The following is a 21,949-nucleotide window of genomic DNA, read 5'->3' on the forward strand; positions in this document are numbered from 1 at the left end:
ACGAATACCCTTGGCTAATTAAAAAAATAACTTACTTTAAGATGCTTCTTCAGGTTGGAGGTGGAGTAATTTGGACGCTGAAAGGAGGCTGGTTGCTGGCAGGCAGAGGCTGCACGGCACAGTTAGCTGTATTTCATTCTCCCTGTTCGTTCTTTAATGTGAAATGCTGTTTGAATTTCCAAGATAGAAACGTATTGCTGCCCTGGCTCTGTCGTGCCGGTTCCGACTCCATTGTGACTGATCACGCGAATAGCTATTTTTTCTATTTCATATCGGGGCTTCTGGAAAATGCATTAAGTTGCCTTAATTTATTCAGAGTGAATAAACTTGTGAAACAGAGAAGTATCGTCAGGTAATCCATTGATTTCAACAATGTAACTATATTCTAAATACCAACTATTTAAATTGTAACTGTAACGGAATACAGTTACTCATAATTTGTATTCTGAATACGTAACGCCGTTACATGTATTCCGTTACTCCCCAACACTGTGGAGGCGTTATGGAGGGAAGCGTGTGGTGTCCTGGGAGGCCGGAAAAAAACAGAGACAAAATCAAGTGCTGTCAGCCTCCATCCTCGTCCACAGTGGGAAATCAGAGGAGCTGTGATTACCCAGAAACAAACGGGGCGCTGCTGTTTCCTGTCGCTCCGCTCTCCCGACACCTTTCTTTGTGTCTCGGGGGGGAATCTGAGCGCACTCGGTGCTGCACCGCTGAGGTGTTTCCATACAAGTCAGAGCACGACTCTGAGCAGGAGAAACATTAGCGGGCTTATCAGCATGACAGATTTTTAATTGTGATTTAGTTGTGTTTTTCTGTTAGTTTCATGCCACACAGCGGTGCTGTTATGTTGGGCTCTTCGACCCCAACTCAAATCCATGTTGTTCATTTTAACAGCTGCTCATCGTCTTGGTAGGGGTGCATGATATATCGACTCAATATAGTTATCGCGGTATCATGTCGCGCAATATTATATCGAAAGTGTGGCGATAAGTATGCAATATTTTATTCATTTTGTGGAGCACTGTTGTGTCCATTGGCTGTGTAGCTTGGTTGTGTTTGATTTAGAGCTTGAAACGCTATAATGGTCATCATTTTATTGGCCAGTTACCGCCACGTGCACATCAGCGCACGGGTCCACTACGTGACAAACCCTATGGAGCGTACCAAGTGTGTGCATATTTTGACAGAGTGACAGTGTAAGTGAAGAAATGGATAGAGACAACTAAACGGAATGAATCAGAGAAGCTAAAGAAAAGTTGTGTCCTGTTCTCTTTATTTATATATTTTATACTGTCCAACCAGTAGAACATGTCCTGTTCTGTAGACATGGTCCTTATTTATTTATTCATATTTGTACCAGTCCAATATGACTGTCAGTTGAAATAAACCTTTATATTTGTTGTGAATCTATTTTGATGCGTTTTCCCATAACTTTTGTAATTTTACATATGCTTAAAAATATCGAAATTAATATCGATCGCAATATTCATAATCGATATCGCAATATCCCATTTTGTCAATATTGTGCAACCCCAAAACGACCACCAATATGCATTGTGATCTGATCCTGAAACCACTTGCTGAGTTGGTCAGAAATGCATTTGACCACGTATCTTTTGTAGTGTAAATGCTAATGCGTCCTGACTTGTTCCCGATTAGACTGTAACCGGAAAATACATCATTAATGCAGGATGTGTCGTTGATGGGTTGTTTTGGTGACAGTGTGCCAAATGCTCTATAACTTTCACATTTTACAACCAGTTGGACAAAGTGTTGCGTGAGCTAGTGCTAGCTGGTTACTTTTGACAAAAGAATTGTCAACACTGGTCCAGTCAGCTTAGAGTTAGCTCCTCGGGTCAACAGGCTGGATTGGTGACAAGCTTGTCAGCTTATATTGTACAGCATGTCGTAGAGACAGACTTGAAGTTGTTGAAAAGTACATTTCTTTCTCTTTTGATGGAGTGAGACTAGCTCCAGTCTTTGTGCTAAGCTAGGCTAAACATGCCCTGGACTTATGGCTGTACTGAACACACTGAGATGAAACTGATCTCCATCAACGACTGCACAAGAAGATTTACCTCAATGTTGGAATTTTCCTTTAACACAACCTTTGTGTTATTTGTAATTTCAAATCTTACAACCTAATTTCTAAAAAAAAAATAACCTTTACACAAAAACTGAGCAGTTGAAGTATTTCCTCGCCCCGGAGGATCTATCTCCCTCCATCATGACAGAGGTGTGAGCAATGTGAGGATTTAATCAAGTGCCACGGCTGAGAGGAACTGCTGCTGTTCGATAGGAAATTGGTTTGATAATTGGGGGCTAACGGGCTATCACAATCACACCGCTGCGCTGCTGCTCCAAAGGGAGTACTGATTACCTGGTTATGTATTACAGGTCTGTACAGACCCTCATTTTCTTCATTGTTCCCCGGGCTCACAGAGTGTAATTTAGTGCCGGGAATGAGAGCGAGGCGCGACTGGTGGGAATGATTGGGTCAGTAAAGTATCGCCGAGTGAAGAATTCATTTCCAAATGAAAGAGAGAGGCGAGACACAAGATCAGCTGAATCTGTGTGTGTGTGTGTGTGTGTGTGTGTGTGTGTGTGTGTGTGTGTGTGTGTGTGTGTGTGTGTGCTCAGCTTTTCCACAGAGGATGCCTGCTGTGGATACTTTGGGTAAAAAGAAAACACAACAAATATATAATTAGTTTTATTTACATTATGTCATCACGTTATGTCACGCCATGAACACTTTTAAAAGTACAAAAACATTAAATACACATTAAAACCATCTTTATAGGTTAACTGCACTTAACTGCATCAGTTGATGCGCATATTTGTTCTGCAATTGTCTGATTGTATTGTGATTCCACTGTAATTGTATTGTTACTTAACGTAAAGTGCATTGTCTTGCCCTGTGTATAAAACATGAACATACAGTTAAAACAATAATGAAAACCTCGGTCTCCTCTGGAAGTCTTGTGTTTGAAATTTTGAGCTCTTTTACTTCGTCACCTTTCTTCCTGCTTGGCTAACTGTCATAATTACTACAGCCACTAGAAGGCGCCATCACTACAAACACTTTAAATATAGGTTGCAATTGCAGTCTGAAAAGTGTCTTGAACCTGTATTCTTTCTAATGGCCAGCAGGGGGCAACTCCGTGGTTGCTTTGAGTTGCAATGTGTTATGATGCCTTGTAATGAGATGTGTTCGTTGCTTTGTGTTAAATCGCCTTAGCTTGCATGGTGTTTCGTCACGTCAGGCTATGTTACATTGCGTAGCATCATGGTACGTTTCGTTACGATGTGTTATGTATTGTGTTACATTCATTACCTATTACCACTGCATTGTGTCATGCTGTGCTATACTATGCTACGTTGTGTTGCGTTATGTTGCATCATGTAAAATATGATTGCATTTGAATATTTACAGCTATAGTGCGTAGTTTGTGTCTCCGCCATGAGGAATTCTAAGTATTGACAACAACACTGTCGGTGCATCCACATGATACAAGCTTTCCGTCATCGCGCACGTGCCCCACGCAGTTGCTAGTAGCCGAGGAGGACACGGAGGATTAAAAAAACATGATGGGCTCTTCAGAAGAGGTCATTATCTTCACTCGAGTCACCGGACGCACAATCTTCTGAACATAGTCATACTGAGAAATCCAGAGAGAGTTGTGTGGAGCTGATGGTCTTCATTAGCTCTGTAGCAACTCATTTGGCAATGGCTTGAATGTAACGGACGGTCACTAATATTAAAGTTACGCACTAAAGCTTTAATGACATATTCCTGAAAAATACTTGGCATCTCTTCCTGCAGCTTTCACGGTACAACAAGGATTCATGTCAAATGTGTGGAAATCTTTTACAAAGGCTTTAAGACTTTTCCTTTAGATAACTAATTACTGTTTGAGTCGATTATATTTAAAATCAATCGCATAGACACTAATTGTATTTATATCTCATTATATACAGTACACAGTCTGTTCTGTGCAATGGTCATTTATTATCAGTTATTGTGAGTTACTTAATGCATTAAATGTTATAAATGTTACAAAGCATAATGATACTGTTGAGGGCAGTGAGTTATCATATCATTATAATGTCAATCATGATACTGTTATGAGAAGACCTTAGTATCTTCATTTATCACGAGAATTAGTTTCAGGAAATGCGTCTCTGATTTATGTTATTTTGTTTGAAGCTTACTCCTCCTAGATTTTCTCTCTGTAATGAGGAACATCACTTTCTGTTCTCCCTGGTGGGTTTCCCCCCCCCCAGGGACCGGCGGCCATCTTTAATGAGATGCACATATTGTTAATGCTGACAGATGTTTGTTCCATATTCTGTGGAATACATAACAGTATACTTTACAGTACAATTTGACATATGGCTAACTGATGATGGTCAAAGGAAGAGACATGTTGCATTATGGGAAATGTAGGATCCATTCTTTTTAGAGCTTGGAACTGAGGCTACATTTACATTGCTACGTTTTGGTTTTTAAGCAAGAGTTTTGAGCCAAAGGCGATCTACGTGCACACAAGTGTGTTTAGCTACAGTAGAAGAACCAATCTTTGTTTAAACTAAAACACCCAAACCGCATATTTCATTAACACTCTTGTATACCGGGTATGCGTGTGCCGGGGTAAACAGCAGGCAGCTGCAATGCTTGCTACATTGCTGGTAGTTGCCATAGCCTTAGGCTACATTTACAGTCCTACATTTTGGTATACAAACGAATATTTTTGGCTACGTTTACACCTCGCATTCACACTGCTCTGGCATTTCAGAGTCCTTAAAAACCGGAGACATTTGGAAACACTTCTGACCTCGTTTTGTTTTAGAATCTGCAGGGTTGTGTTGTAGTCTCAACGGCTGCAAACGGAGACCCTCGACACCATCACTGACGCCAATGTTTTGCCGCCTGATTGGGTCATGATGTCTTGTTGTCTGAGACTATTGGCGTTTTTCCATTACATGGTACCTGCTCGACTCGCCTCAACTCTACTCGCCTTTTTGGTACTAGCTAACAGGTACTTTTTTTAGTACCAGCTCCGTCGAGGTTTCAAGCGAGCTGAGGAGATACCAAAAGGTGACAGGAAAACCTGCAGACTACTGATTGGTCACTAATCACTGCGTCATCATTGCTAGCAACAGACGGGGGTGTCCTGAACAAACCCCCCCCATTTTTAAGTAATTTAGCCAGTAGTGTTTTTTTTTGCTGCTTCCAGCTTCTTTTGAAACAAGAGTAGCCGTAGCCTACGCAAGTGGACTGATGTGTATACTTGTGCGCTGGTGTGTGCATTGAGTCGGCATGTGTGTGTGTGTGTGTGTGTTTTGTGTGTGGAGAGTGTGTGATGAAGCGAGGGAGAAGTGAGAGAGTGAAGGTGATTCGGAGCGAATAGCGACTAGAGTCATAGTGAGAGAAACCAAGTGTCTCCTCTGTTCTTTCTGACCATGGTGGGAAATCTGTAGCAGGAAAAGTTAACCCTCTCCTTCATTTCATGTTGATAATGGATAAGGAGAACCAGGAAATGAGTCGGGGGGGAAATGCAACGCTATCAAGCCACCGCAGTTTCCTGCGGCATCGCTATGACGACCAGCCACGCTTGCCTCAGGATGAGGCGGTACGAAATCTGCAATGGAAAATGGAGGACGGGGCACCGCGGTCGAGCCGAGTAGCGTAGAGTCGAGCAGGTACCATGTAATGGAAACACACCATAAGCTTCAAATGTTTCGTAAACTACCAGCAACAGGTGGAGTATACGTGCTGGCTCCTGTTTACCCCGGCAAGCGCATGCCCAGTATATGAGAATGTTGATGAGATATGCGGTTTGGGCGTGTTAGTTTAAACAGAGATTAGTTCTTCTACTGGAGATAAAAACCAAAACGTAGCAATGTAAAGTAGCCTAAAAGTCAGGATATCTCTGACCCCACTGAACGTCCTGTGATTCTGTTCATTTCTTGTTAGCTGTTTCCTGCTCAATTAAACTCCTCAAAACACTCCTCCTCCTCCTCCTCTTCATCACCCCTCCTTTCTCTCTGTGGGCCAATCAGGGTGCCACAAAATGCAAATGTGGTTGTGTGAATGTCCTATTTCTTTATAAATAGCTGAGTGCGATGAACAGGAGGTGTGTACAGTAAACAGGATCATTCCTCTGATGTTGGGTTTGGTTTTTTGATTTGTGAGTTCACTCATCTCCATTTCCTTTGTAGATTTAAAGAATAGAGATGGAATATTTTAACCAAAGAAAAATCATATTTTTAGGAAAAGAGTCACAATCTGAAGAGAATAAAACTAATAGAGAAAGTCATACATTTTTGAGAATAAAGTCTGGTTTTCAAGAAAAAGTCATGAAGGTAATATAATTAGAATAGTAATTTTAAGCAAAATGTTATTTTAAGTGATACTTGACTTAGACCATTTTGCTCTTTGGGAGCATAGGTCATTCATGAACTTCCTCCAGCTGGTTCGGTGTTGGGCGATCTTCTCTGCTTCCTTCCACGATGTTGCTGCTTTCTTGAGTTCTGCTTCGACAGACTTTTTCACAGACTGTTTCATTGTCTTCCTGGCTTTCTTTTTCCTTGAGGGTTCCAGGTTAAGGTCTGTCTGGTCGTGTTGGAGGGTGGTTTTCTTAAGGTGTGCCCAATCCGCCCCATTTCCTGCGTTTTGATTTGGGTTTCAATTTGTTCTTGTTGTGTGGTTTTCCAGAGCCCTTCATTTGTAATTGTGTTAGGCCAGTAAATTTCCAGGATGTGTCGTAAGCATCTGTTAATGAATGTTTGGAGCTTATTTGATGATGCTTTTGTAGTTCTCCAAGTTTCTGCCCCATGTAATAAAACTGATTTAACATTGGAGTTGAAGATGCAGAGTTTCGTATTTGTGGATATGTATTTTGCGTTCCATATTCCATATTACATAGGCGTATTTTTATGAGAACCCTTTTTTCTCATTCTGTAAAAATTACTTCTAAAGTTGTATCATTTAAGAACACTAAGTCATAACATTGTAATTATAAAAGAAGTAAGATCTTAAGTTGTATTTTTACAAAAAAACAGTGAACATGAAGTTATACTTTTTCAAGAATACTATAAATGTTTACTAGAAAGAAAATGGACTATTAAACACTCTTAATTTTTAGAGAGAATCATTGCAACTACTAAATATTACAACTTTTTTTTTAAATAGTTCAGTCTCATTAATGTTTTCTTCCAAACAGCCACCCTACAATACTCTGTGATACCTCAATGTGTGCATATTAGGCTTTTTGGCTGTTCCCCTTTCCTTTATTGTGTTAAATATCTTTTTTGTGCACGTTATAGGTTTCCAAAGTGAAAAAGCCCAAAGTCCCCCCCAAAGGGACTTACCATCTCCAACAAAAACCACTGTTCACCAACTGCTCCAAACAGCTCTATTGTAGTCCAGCCTTTACTTCAGAGACCAACGTGGTCACTTTGTAACACACGTTATAATGCTCACCTAGCTGCTAGCATGGTACACCCTCACACTCTGCTTCTGACTGGCTAGTAGTCTTTATCTAGGTACTGTCAGGGCATGCCCTCATACTCTGCTTCTGACTGGCTAGTAGTCCTTACCTAGGTACTGTCAGGGCACACCCTCATACTCTGCTTCTGACTGGCTAGTAGTCCTTACCTAGGTACTGTCAGGGCACGCCCTCATACTCTGCTTCTGACTGGCTAGTAGTCCTTACCTAGGTACTGTCAGGGCATGCCCTCATACTCTGCTTCTGACTGGCTAGTAGTCCTTACCTAGTTACTGTCAGGACACGCCCTCATACTCTGCTTCTGACTGGCTAGTAGTCCTTACCTAGGTACAAAACCTGTATCTAAAACAGAGAGCTCAACTCACAGGGTAAAAAGAGGAGCTGCAGCAAAGTGCAGTACAACATAAATATGGTGTTTTTTGAAAATTAAACCATGTAAATCTATTCTGGTACAACCTCTAAATACAATTATGAACCTGAAGATGAGCATAATATGAGGTCTTTAAAATGAAATCATAATTTATGTATGATGAAGTGAAAGTTCGACAACACTGAGTCATTGAGAGATGTAAACAAATAATGCAAACATAATTAAATGAAGATGAAACCAATAAACTCCTCTGTCTCTCCTCCTCTTCCTCCTCAGTTGGTATCGTGTGGACTCGACAGTGGTGCGAGATGTCTCCGTGTTTGGACGATGAAGGCTGCGGTCTCCTGGTCAATCAGTCAGGCTGGACCTGCACGCAACCAGGAGGCCGAGTCAAGACCACCACGGTGAGAGCACAACCCGACCAGACTGAACCTGAACCTGAACCTGTGAATGATATCCTGTTGGTTTACACATAGTCTCGCATTGCCAGATCTTCCTCCACTGCGCTGCAGAGGACGGTCTGGCTAGTCCACACAGCATTCCTGGATGGTTTATTGGCATTTCTTGAAGCCAATCACAATCGTCTTGGGCGGCGCTAAGCACCGGACACAATGACGGTTTCGTCTCGTTTCATTAGATCGTTCGTTCATACTTTCGTTCATTCATTCATACAGTAGGCTAGGTTAGTGTTGTAGAGGTGAACTAGCCAGCTTGCAAACTGCACACAATGGCAAACAATGCTAATATTGTCGACCTGATTTTGGCGAAGCCATATATAAAGTCTTCCTTACGAGGAGAAACTTAGAATTAAACAGCAGGGTTAGATCAACACCTAAGATTGATTTAGTTTAAAAGATAGGGCACAGTAACAGCTCTCCTGGTATGACAAAATGAGCTGGCTGACTGGAAGTGCTGTGACAAAGAAAATGTACTGCCGGCCATGCGTCTTGATGAAACCATCTCACGGATGTGTTGTTTGGACAATTTTTATGATGTAGGCCGAAAATGAGCTTCCCCTTTTTAAAAGACCAGCAGCCGCCACTGATCTCAGAGGAATATGTTGTAGATTTTACATTATACTGCATAATGAGCACTTTTACTTTTCATACTTTAAGTACCTTTTACTGATAATAACTGTATACTTTTATTTAATTAGGGTTTTGAATACTTAATCCAATGCGTTTTTTAAACAGGCAAAATTTAAGGTGAACCTTTTTACTAACTTAACAGAAAGACCAGTTTTAGATTTAAATTAAAGATTTCCAGGCCGAGTAAAGTTGGTGCGAGGTCCCTGTGAGGAAGGCAGGTGTGCAGATACACACTGTTGGATTTTATTTTTATCATCCGCCTCTCCACATCGCTCCCACAGACATAGATATATTACTTTCCTCTGTGCTGTGACTCTTTATTACAGCACACACACACACACACACACACACACACACACACACACACACACACACACACACACACACACACACACACACACACACACACACAATGTTTTTATAGTTCACACAGTCAGAAATATTAATGTTAATATTACTAAAGGGAACTGTTACAAAATTAGAATAAAACTTACTCTAGAGGTGGCCGGTTAGCTCAGTTGGTAGAGCGGGCACACATATGCAGAGGTTTATTCCTCGACAGAGAAGGTCCAGGGTTCGAGTCCAACCTCCGACGGTTTTCCTGCATGTCTTCCCCCCCCTCTCTCTCTCAGCTTTCCTATCTAAGAAAGGCAGAAATGCCAAAAAAAAAAACTGGTTCTAGAGTTGGTGTGTTTTACTCCCTCTGTGTGTTTAATTTCAATCAAGAATCTGATTTTAACATTGGCTTCTGAATAACATAATAACATCTAACGAGGATGCTGCTGGCCGTTATTAAAATCACAGCGTGTGTGTGTGTGTGTGTGTGTGTGTGTGTGTGTGTGTGTGTGTGTGTGTGCGCGTGTGTGCGCACGTTGATTGAATAATTGCTACCCATGAGCCCTCTCCTCTCCGTCTGTCGTCACTCTTCACAGCGGCTGATTAACTGGAGTAGTTTCAAAAGCCTCTTCACGGAGCAGACATCCTCATCGCACCAACCAAGCCTCATTCACGATTTTCTGATTTTTAAAACGCAGCTCTTTATCTTCTTTCACTTCCACGTCAATGTCTGTTTAGCTCTTATTGAGGCTGATTATCTGATTATGTTTCAGTTTTCAGTTTGTGAGAGTTCCTGGTTTCTGCTTTGTGATTCTGCAGCAACCTGCACTCCGATCATAACTCACCTGTAAACTGTGCTGTGGCACTTCGCCTGCTAGTTTACATGTTTAACTGAGCTTGAAACTTCATCTTTGAACTAGATAGATAGATAGATAGATAGATAGATAGATAGATAGATAGATAGATAGATTTTTTTTATTGATCCCAAAAAAATGGGAAAATAATGGTGTTGCAGCAGCAAAAATATCAGACACACAGCACACATACAGAGTATACATTAAATAATAGGAAACAATATACATTAAATAACTAGGGGCGTAGCGATAGATTGATCTGGATCGATATATTGATACAATCCTCAATGATCTAATATCATCAAAGTGAAATTGATAGGCTGCATATCATCTTTAAGATGCGCCTTTATTTTGAAATTCCCACTTTATTTTATTCTTTCTCTTATAAATATAAAGTAGTATATAGAGTAGTTTGCTTTTCATTGAAAATGTCAGGAAGAGCTTACTAATAGTAATATTTTAGTTGCTTTTTGTAAATATACACTACCGGTCAAAAGTTTGGGGTCACTTAGAAATTTCCATTCCACTCCATTCCAGACACAATACCTGCTGAGATCAGTTGTATTGTTTTTTTTAACTAGGGCAGCAGTTTTCAGATTACATTATTTGCTTACATAATTGCAAAAGGGTTCTCGACTGTTGTAGAAAGAAGTGGCTGAAGAAACACTTGAAATCCATGCTTTTTGGTCTAAAAGTCATACTCAAATTAAAAGTAGTACAGCTCCCATATACTTTGACACTCAGGGGTGTGCCTGATATCATTGGAAAGGAAACATTCTCAAGTTTTTGTTACAAGTGTCAGGGCGATTCTAGGCCTTACTGACACAGAGTTACAGAGGCTAGAATGGAGATTTTTTATTTCTGTCCAAGTTATAAATCTGTAAAATTATTAAAATACACTGCTGTAAACACATCTGACAGGTGACAGACAACACAGCATTAGCCACGTCTCAGCTTACTACAGATCAAAAATTCAGAAGCTAAAAGACTCAAAAATGGATTTTATATGAATTCTTTTCTACAAATATGTCTGTGCGTTTTTTTATGTCTATTTGAAAAGTGCAAATAAAAAAGCCAAAAAACTACAAAATACAACACTTCTCAAATACACAAACAAACCCACATCAATCACCTTTCCAATGATATCAGGCACACCCCTGAGTGTCAAAGTATATGGGAGCTGTACCACTTTTAATTTGGGTATGACGTTTAGACCAAAAAGCATGAATTTCAAGCATTTCTTCAGCCACTTCTTTCTACAACAGTCGAGAACCATTTTGCAATTATGCAAGCACGTAATGTAATCTGAAAACTGCTGCCCTGGTTAAAAAAAACAATTTAACTGATCTCAGCTGGTATTGTGTCTGGAATGGAAATTTCTAAGTGACCCCAAACTTTTGACCGGTAGTGTATATAAATGTAACTGATTGTGTTAAAGGGGCCTACGTATGTATCCTATCGGTTGCATGCCCCTGAATTGAATCAAATAGAAATCGTATTGTGGCCGACTTTCTAATATCAGTAAATATTGTATTGTTGTCCAAAGAATCAATATGGTATTGTATCGTGATGAAACGTGTGATTTGCACACCTACTTTGAATTTGGGAACAGCGTTTGACAATAACAATTTCCACCCAAAGATCCACTTAATGGGAAGATAAAATAAAATCTGATTTCTTTAATCCCTAACTTTGATTACAGAAACCAGGGATAAGTTTACATGATTTTTAAAAAATCCGATCGCTGCAGGAAGCCAACTGTAACTGTTGTCTGGACGTCAGAGCTGAGATTTTTCCTCTCAAAGCTGACGGGCAGCGTCCTGCATCAACAACACCGAACCCTTCCGCTCTCTCCTCCTGTCCTGCGTTCTGGTTGGTCGGTTCGAGACGAGTTGGTCCACTCTCTGAATAATGAAGGCTGTCAAACCGCCGCTGACTTTCACAAAAAGCTTCCTCCTCTCTGCCCTGTCTGAGGAGCTTCTCCTCCGGTGGGAAAAATGGATAGCAGAGCGAGGAGCTGCTCACCGCCATGCAAGTCAGAGGTGGAGCGTTGCATCGTCGCCTCTCGGCCTCCTGAGGAAACACGCGCACTGCTGCAACACTTCAGGACATCTGCACAATGGGATTTAAAATTTTCCATTTTAAAGCGCTGTGTTTTCATGAAAGTGCCGCGAGGGGAACTCCGCTCTCCGGCCTGAAAGCGCCGTGAGGCCTTTAACTCGCACAAGCAAAAGAGCGCACATCACACCTGTTTCAGCATCACTTCACTGGTTACCAGTTCATTTTAGAATTCATTTTAAAATCTGGTCCTTACTTTTAGAGCCTTGAACGGACAATTATCAACAATTATCTTTCGGTATACACAATACTTCTTATATTCAGATGTCCTCCGAGCAGGCCTTTGGGTTTTAGTCTTTTATCCCACAATACTTTAGACTGGTTTACTGGTTGAAAGAGTTCAAACTTCCTTTTAGTCGTCATTCTATTTAAATGTTCTTTATGTATACAACCATTCAGGTTAAGAATAGTGTTTTGTGGAGTTGCGATCGGACTTACAGATCGATTGTCACTTCCTTGATGCAGTTCAGTGGTGTTTACAAGCTGAGGTGTAACGTTATCCGGCAGAAATGGCTTTCGTTCAACTTTGCAAAATGGTCCCGGGTTTGAATGTACTTATATTTGGTTTTGGCCGAGCAAACTCCAGCAGCACCTGCCATACTCCGCGTCCACTCCGCCATCTCCAAAAGCGTTGTTGATTACTTGATTAGTTGATCCCAGCTTCTAAAAGGTAATTATTTGTTGGTTTTCTTAGTCTTCTTCAATAGTAAACTCAATATTTTAGGTTTTGGGTATTTTAGGTTGTTCGGATAAAACGAGCAATTTGAATATGTCCACCCAAATCCAAATTGGGTTCATAAAAGTGCATCTGAATGTCTTGTGAAGTCTTTGTCGCTCAAAATTTCACCCAGACCCCCCAATATGATATGACCCCACCCCCCCACCAAGTCCCATTCTGCCCCATATATATACATATACAGTACAGTATACCCACTACAATACATTAAACTACACCACTGTTCACACGGGACACAAACAGCGGTCTCCGGGGTGAAAGTCTGCGTTTGATTGACTCATCCATCCATCCACCACGACCTCCTTCATCTCACAACACCGCAGTCAAGCGGTTGCTCTGAGCATCTCATTTTGCCATGGAGTATTGGACTATTGGAGTATTGGAGTTACTTGAAACAAGCCTTGCGGTGTGCCTGATTGGTATCAGACACTGAGGGCCACTGACCAAACTGCAGTATTTGACGGGTTGTAAAGGCAGCAATTAAAGACTGATCAGTTTGGGGTTATATGATGGACTTTGGCTACATCTAATGTGCATTTTCACGTTTTAATAATTCTGTGAACCAGACACTAAAGGCAACAGAAAAACAGCCTTAATTAACAGAGCCCCCATGCTTTATGCACCCATGCATTAATTCCTTCTTTATAACTGTTTGTAGATTGAACTTTATTTATCCTGAGGGGAAATTGTTGTGCAGCAGCTGCAGGACAAGGTAGGAAAGAGTGCACATCAGCACTGGCAGCAATGCCTAGCAGGTATTCAATCCACCTGTACATTTCACTGACGTTAAATACATCATTAATCTTTATTTTAATGCTGATATTGAGAACATTTCAGCTAAATAACAGCATGATGGACTCAACCGGGAAGCAGAGGATGCTGGGAGAAGATGTTTGATCCTCTGAGCTTTAGCTGATGAACATCTCTGACACACTGAAACTCTCTCAACTCTCATCTTCATTTGGTGGGTGGATGGCGGCGAGTTATTGCGTCTGCCGCCTCCGGCTCGAGAAAATCTTAACATTTTTTTTTTTTTTAAAGTGATCTTCACACACCCAAGCCAATCTGCTAATGAAGGACAGCAGATGTGATTGCTTTGCTGTGAGGCAAATTAAATTACAGAGACGCAGCGCCAAGTGGGTGGACCGACGCGAAACGCCGCTGTGTTTACACGAGCAGAGCAGTGAGCGTTCATTAAAGCTCAGAAAGAAGGATCAGAGGAACATATGACGTTCAAATTAGTCCCGAGGAGGTTTTACAGGCTTACAATGACGTACAGAAAGTGCAGAGGATTTAATTAGAGATGTATATAATGAGTCTGGGCGATGCTCCTTCACACAGTCTGATGTCTACACCTTGATGGGTGGAGAGGCTTTTTTAAACAAATGCCAGTTGTCCTTTCTCTCAAGATTTATTCCTGCTCCCTTTACGTACCAAAATCCATACGTTCAGGGTGAGATTTGTGAAAAAGCAGAGTGTTTTTTAGATCATGCACAACAAAACAAAACATGCAAAAATTGAATTACCCTTTCAATAACAAGGATTAGTTGTGGCATGCCAAAACACTTATTTACGCACTTCGATATTCAATGGAAAGTAATCTCACAATGAAATAGCTCAACGTGGTGTCAACATGAAACACAGCGCTTTCAAATCGGAGAGTTCATTTCGCGGCAAAAACTAAATACTTTCACCGAGGAAACGCTAGCCATGTTTTTCCTAAACTTCTTTAATCGTTTTGGTGTATGAGTCTGGGTGATGCTCCTTCACACAGTCTGATGTCTACAGCCTGATGGATGGAGAGGCTTTTTAAAGACCTTCATGGTCTGATGAAAGCCACTCCTTTACGTACCAAAATAGGTCCTATTTCCATTTCACCGTCAAAATAAAGCTATGGTATGCACTTTATTTTTGGTGACGTTGAAACAATCTTTCAGCATGTTATAATTCAATTGGTCTGAGCAAAAAATAGACTTCTGTATCTCCTCTCGGCTCTGTTTTCAGGCTTTAGGGCACTTTCACACCAGCGTTGTTTAGGTCGGTTGAATCTCACTAGAGTTTGTTTGTCCCGCTGCGGCTCGTTTGAGAAGGTGAGAACGCGGGCAATCGCACTCGGGTGCGCACCAAAAGCGGACCAAACAGAATACGCAAACTGTAGCAGCTTGCAGTGCTTCTCTCACATAAATATAGACTGCGGTCAAGCTCGCTGTCCGTCACTCGTATCTCTCAAACCAGCCGCCGCAAATACTGGCAGAGCAGAGCGAAGTCTCGGTGACCAGAGCAGACGTAGTAACGTCGCTCGCGAAACAATGTGTGATCATTTAGATGAAATGAGCTGGTTTGACTGTGGAGATGCAAGAAATATGCACTACTTCAGAACACAGGAACTTTCTTCCTGTATTTACTTTCTTGCTGCCGCCCCCAGACACATCCGACCAATAAGAGGAGTGAACGTTCTTGCGTGATTTGTAATGACGCATTTTGGTTCGCTTGGATTTTTCCAGGTGTGAAAAGAAACCGAACCAATGGGGAATCGCTCAGAGTTTACAAACTCATCAACTGATTCGGACCAAAGCAAACAAACTGTAGGTGTGACAACTCCCTAAGATAATATAGCCGTGACGGGAGACTTTGGCGAATCCCAGGTCATTTCAGAGAGAGAGCGTTCCTGTTGGCTGATCTGCACTTGCATTGCCGTGCGTCAGAGAGGAATTTTCAGCCATAATTGTATATAAAGATATATAGTTATAGACTGCTGTGCTTGTTTTCTGTACTATCTTGCTGTGCTTTGATAAACTAAATCTGACGTTACGGACAGAAACATCTCACCGCCAGTCAGACTGACTGCTAAAAACTCACCTGTGTGTTTCAGAGCCTGTAACTTTTCAGGAGAACTTTTAAACATCTGTTGGCTCCGGAAATCTTAAAAATGAATTTATAGCTTGATTTAATATTTTAAGAAGCTTTGGAATATTAATGAGACGATTTCTGGCTTTTTTTTTTTTTTTTTTTTTTTTTTTTTTGCTTTGGAAGTGAAATAAATAGTAACACAGCTCATTGTTTCCCTTCACCAGCCACAATTCATCATGAAGCAATTATGTCGGAAACAAGGCCGCCTGCTTTCCAGTTTACTCCCAGCTGCAGTATTTATCATGGGCACAGCAGATAAAACACACACACCTACACACACACAGACACACACACACACACAGAGACACACACACTGATATCTGAAGGCTGTTGTAAAGCAGTAATGTGACTAACAACAAGATGATGATCTAATCTAACCCCCCAATAATAAAAACTGGCCTTCATCCAAAGTTGTTGTTGCTCTTTTGGATGTTTTTTTTTTTTTTGTGCTTATTTTTGATAAATTGAACGTTTTTGTCACCTTTCTGGTAGGTTTTTTGTGTGTGACTTTTTTTTAAATGTTTTTGTCATCTTTTTGAAATTTTTTTTTTTCAACGATTTTGTCGCTTTTTCCGACATTTGTCGCCTTTTGACATTGTTATTTTTTTTTTTTTTTTTTTTTTCTTTTCACAATACATGCAGACCTGTCCTGGGACATGCCTGGATAGTTGGAGATCTCAACATCCCCCCCCCCCGACGTTGAACTCAAAGTTTAGCCCTCGTCATGGCAATTTCCTGAGGAGTAATGAACTTAATGAAAAGTCTTTCGGCAGATTTGGTATGTTTGGACACTTTGTGATCTTCACCAGGATTTAAAATAAAGTTGTGAGAGTTTGACGGAGCCGCAGTAGCTTTTAGGTTGGAGTTGAAGAGGTTAAACCGGCACCCTGCTGTTCTTTTTTTTTTCAGCTTTTTAGCTGAAAGCGTTGGATGTTTAATTTCTCACATTCATACATTATCATTACAGTCTGCGGAGCGAGTGTGTAATTTGCCGTTGCAAAGGTGTAATCAGACGTTGCAGCAGCAAGCAGAACTCATTTGTGTCTCGCTGCATCGGCTCGCCTGGAGTTCTTTCTGTTTTTTTTTCTCAACATAACCGTCCTTGAACAGAGTGTGTGACTTTACCTGTCTGCATGTTTCTGTATGTTGGTGTGTGTGTGTGTGTGTGTGTGTGTGTGTGTGTGTGTGTGTGTGTGTGTGTGTGTTGAAGCCTCCTCTCTAGCTGGTTGAAACCTGCCGAGGTACTTTGAATTTATTTGTACGGTCACACCGGGAGAGCAAAAGACAGAGGAACAAATCACAGTCTGCTCAATCAGAAAGAAATCCAATTCTCCTTGGAGAGAAGGACACCTATTTACTTTGAACGTGAACACGGCGCGATGCAAATTCAGAGACCAAATGTCCTGTAACCGTTTTTTAGAACAAAAAAGATTGCAGCTGCTTGTTTTCACCTTGTTTTCTGCTCAGATAGAAACTCTCAGTTTGACTGAAACTTGAAAAAAGTCAACGGTACATATTTTAGTTTTCCATTCACTTCACTTCACTACATTAACTCGACACTGTCAGAAAAAGAGGTACAACGCAGGTCCATTTTTGTTCCCTAAGGTACAAATTGTTGACTCTAAAATTCAATTTTAAGTTGTTTGTCTTTTATGTCTTTCACTAAAGGAAGAAAGGAACTTTTTTCCACTTAAAGGTACAAAATGGCTTTGTCACTGGGGCAGTACCTTAATGGGCTTCCTGTTCGCTCCCATTTGTTCAAAAAGCTACAAAAAGTTAAGCACTGTAATTTGTAACCATTCCACGTTTTTTTGTTGCTGTATTCACCACATTGACGGCCGCTGTATAAGAACGTGGCTGGCCGCGTAGGGAGGAGGTCTGGGTGGATGGGTGGGCGTTAACATACCGGACTTGAAAGCCAGAGAGCGGAGTTCCCTTCCTGGGGAAAACTAAAGCCTTTCTCCCAGGAAAGGCTTGTTCCTTATGAGTGTTTTAATACAAACCACGATCTTTTTCCTAATATTAACTAGTCGTTTTGGTGTCTAGTCTTAACTTTCGTCGGGGCAAAATGGTCATATTTTGTGGACTAAATTTAAACGACCGGCAGCTTGCGGTGCTTTGTTCCCGGCTCAAAGTCACCTGTTTTCGGGTAGTCTCGCTTTGCCAGACCATCCACACGCTGCGGGGCGGAGGAGGGTCTGGCTACTCCCCATAGCATATTGGCATGGGAGAAAAAAGGGCTCTGGTTTATTGGCATTGTTTATTGGACAGATCTCTGCAGGGTAAATCCAGACAGCTAGCTAGACCATCTGTCCAATCTGAGTTTTTCTGTTGCACGACTAAAACAACTTTTGAACGTACACATGTTCCACCAAAACAAGTTCCTTCCTGAGGCTATTTTGCAGAGGCACCGTGGCTCGGACCTCAGTGCCACCCAAGACGATTGTGATTGGTTTAAAGAAATTCCAATGAACCAGATCACGTTTTTCTCCCATCCCGGAATGCTGTGTGGACTAGCCAGATCCTCCTCTGCAGCGCTTAGGAGGAAGGTTTGGCAATGCAAGACTAGTGTTTATTGGACATTTTGAGTCTTAGTTCTGTCAAAATCAATGTATTGATGATGTTTAGCAAGAAAAAAAGTACATTTTGATGGATTTTCTCACTCGTATTAAAATTGTTTATTTTATTTGAGCAACTTCTTTCGTACTGAAACATGACGTCATCAGGCTCGTGTAGCTGATTTGTTATGACGCATTGTGTCCTCCAGGTCTCCTGACAGCGGCGGCAAGGACACACACTCCGCAGAGAGAGAGAGAGACTGGTTCCCATCGTCCATCGCCCATCCGTCATCACCAAGCGCACCAATCATCAGCCGCTAACAGAGCCAAGGGCCGGGGCCGGGGAGTCGTCACTTCCTGCCTCATGCTTGGGCGAACTGTGCAAACTCCAGCCTGAAGTTCTTCTTCTTTCTGGAGGAAAAACAACCGTGTTTATTTTCCAGGAGATTTAGAAAAAAAAGAGGAATATTATGACGAGCTGCTGTATGGATTTGTTTTTCGTTTGGCAACAAACTCTGTTTCTTTTTACAGACCAAAGATGAACAGAGCCGACGATGAGACGTTTAAAAAAAAAAAAAAAAAAAACATATCTCTGTAAAGAAACAAACACATTGTGATATTACACAGTAAGTGACTTAACTGAGCAAAGTTAAATTGTACATGACTTAATGATAAAAACATGTATCAGTGTGAGGAGAGCTGTCGATGTTTCTGTCGGGACAGTTCAGATGTTCACGTGCCAAACATCAGTCGGGTGGAGAAGGTGAAAAAAACTAATGAGGCATTTTTATGATGAGAACATTAAACATTGTGCATTTTTATCAGAAACTGAAGACACATTTTCAAGTTTGGAGTCAACCAGGGCAGGAAAAAAAAATCAGTGGTGGAATGTTACTTTACTTTTACTCAAGTACTGTACCTAAGTAACATTTTTAGAGTAGTGGTACTTAACTATTTTCTTTTCATGCCACTTTAGAGTATATCCCACTTATTATCCCACAATATTGTACTTTTTACTTCACTACATTTATTTGACACCTGTAATTACCTTACAAATTAAGATGTTTGCACACAAAACATCAAAAAAGGTAAAAGTATAGCTGAAATGATTAGTTGACTAATTGATCGACAGAAAATGAAATACAGCGCCTCCTAGAGGTAGTATGCTATGTCCACGTCCAACAAAAATCATCCCTGTCTCCGAGAAGATTATGTCCACATACAACGAAACTGCATTCTCAATTACGTTTCGAGGGAAACGTATTTTCCAAAGGCCGGCGCACGTGTTGAAACAGTCGCTGTCATTTGAAGTGGTTAAAATTGTGAATTGAAACAAAACAATTTGGTTAGGTTTAGAAAAAGATGATGGTTTGGGTTAAAAATGTGTCTATATCCTCGACGTTCCACTTCCGGTATTGCTCAGTTGCCGACGGGAATTCCACCAGATTTCACCCATTTAGGCCGGATATCCATTGCCTTGGGCTTCCTTTGTGTTGGCATTTCAAACTCCGGTGGATTTATGAGGACTGTGGTTAACTGCTCCTCAGATCTCTGCAGGGTAAATCCAGACAGCTAGCTAGACTATCTGTTCAATCAGTTTTCTGTCGCACGACTAAAACAACCTTTGAACGTACACGTGTTCCACCAAAACAAGTTCCTTCCCGAGGCTATTTTGCAGAGGCACCGTTACTCCGTCCGACGCTTAGCACCGCCCAAGACGATTGTGATTGGTTTAAAGAAATGCCAATAAACCAGAGCACGTTTTTCTCCCATCCCGGAATGCTGTTGGGACTAGCCAGACCTTCCTCCTCCGTGACGCTGCGGAGGAAGGTCTGGCAATGCGAGACTAGGTTAAAATCTGTATGTTTTTAAGATCATTTAGGAATGTATACATAGGTAAAGTCAATTACGTTACGTAAAAAAGTCAACCTTGACTCCTGGTTTCACACGGTCTCCTGGGTGAAATGTTTTTTTTTTGACACATCCATTCACCCTGACCTGCTGTCTACGGTAACATTGATTAGAAACCTATTTGTGATACGTCAAAAATATAACAAAAAGTAGCCGGTACAGCTCCAAATCTTAGACGGTGTTTCAGGTGCACATCAGTGACAAAGATCGAAGAAAAGAAAAGCTATGGCAGTCACAGGAATCTTCTTATTTAATGTGGGCAAAATCTCGTAAAATAAACCCACATTAAATGAGAAGATTACTTATCTGTGAGAGCCGGAGTTTTTGTTTTCTTTGATACGTCCAAAACAAATGTAATCCTGGACGAGATACGTTTCCCTCAAAACGCAACTGACAAAGCAGTTTTGTTGTACGGGAGGTACATTTTTAGGAGACAGGGCTGACTTTAATATTGGAATTGTTTTTTTGTGAAAATAAGACATTGTTCTTTGGTAGGAGGGCATGAATAAATCCAGTGTGCAACAAGAAAAAATTCAAGGCACTCGTCTACAACAAAGGTCAAATACCTTTATTACATCTGGCACATTCTAGATTTGTTAGAATGTGCCAGATGTAATAAAGGCATTTTACCTTTTTCTAAAAGTTTTCTCTTGATGCTCACTGGATATTTTCCAAGATGTTAGATTTCAGTGAGCAAAGTTTCCACGTTTTCATCATAAAAGCTGCAGGATTCTGAATGATCTGTGGCTCTTCTCCACCGGACTACATTATGCATTCAGTCAGATTTTACATTCTCTGGTGCCACATGTGGACAACATGCAGTCATGTTAGGTTTTAATGAAACAACCGGCAAACCATTCCACACTAGAAGCTAAGCTGTCATGTCTGTTTGGGGGTAGGAGCATTAAATGTATTTTGAAAAGCCTAAAGTTCTATATTTAACAATTTTTATATGTTGTATCTTTGTAGAAAACCTTTATTTAACGCATTGCTGCTGTTCAAAGCTTTTTTACACCACTTACTCATAATTCATCCTTTATAAAGCATTTATAAGTTGTAACTAACGGTGTCATTACTTGTTAATGAATAATGTACTAATAATTGCTAAACTTTTGGTTTGCTAGATAGTGAAACAAATCCTTTGGCTGGTTATTTATGCAATTAAAAATTACTAAAGGTTTCTTACAAGAATCCCTCACGTCTGCAGCTTTAAATGTTTATTATTAATTAGTCCATATCTACAACGTTCCACTTCCGGGATTGCTCCGTTTGATCTCTTCAGGGTAAATCCAGACAGTTAGCTAGACTATCTGTCCAATCTGAGTTTTATGTCGCACGACTAAAACAACTTTTGAACGTACACATGTTCCACCAAAACAAGTTCCTTCCCGGGGATATTTTGCAGAGGCACCGTTGCTCCGTCCGCCCAAGACGATTGTGATTGGTTTAAAGCAGTGTTATTTTGTGCCAGCGCCCCCCTATCCATTATCCAGGTCCCTAACGCCCCCCCTCAAATATTATGTAGGCTAAATGCCCTGAATATTAATGATTACG

General features: G+C 40.9%; 1 protein-coding gene across 1 annotated transcript in view; it reads left to right on the forward strand.

Moving 5' to 3' along the window:
• LOC114560869 (protein FAM19A5) overlaps positions 1-19,545 on the forward strand; it is a 59,052-nt gene extending 39,507 nt beyond the window's left edge. The window contains exons 3-4 of the mRNA XM_028586526.1: positions 8,161-8,288; positions 18,694-19,545. Coding sequence (XP_028442327.1) covers positions 8,161-8,288; positions 18,694-18,702 — 137 coding nt within the window. The 3' untranslated portion in view covers positions 18,703-19,545. The remainder of the gene's footprint in view (positions 1-8,160; positions 8,289-18,693) is intronic.
• Positions 19,546-21,949: the final 2,404 nt, after the last annotated feature.

Source organism: Perca flavescens, chromosome 8 (genome assembly GCF_004354835.1).
Source record: "Perca flavescens isolate YP-PL-M2 chromosome 8, PFLA_1.0, whole genome shotgun sequence".
Taxonomy (NCBI): Eukaryota; Metazoa; Chordata; class Actinopteri; order Perciformes; family Percidae; genus Perca; species Perca flavescens.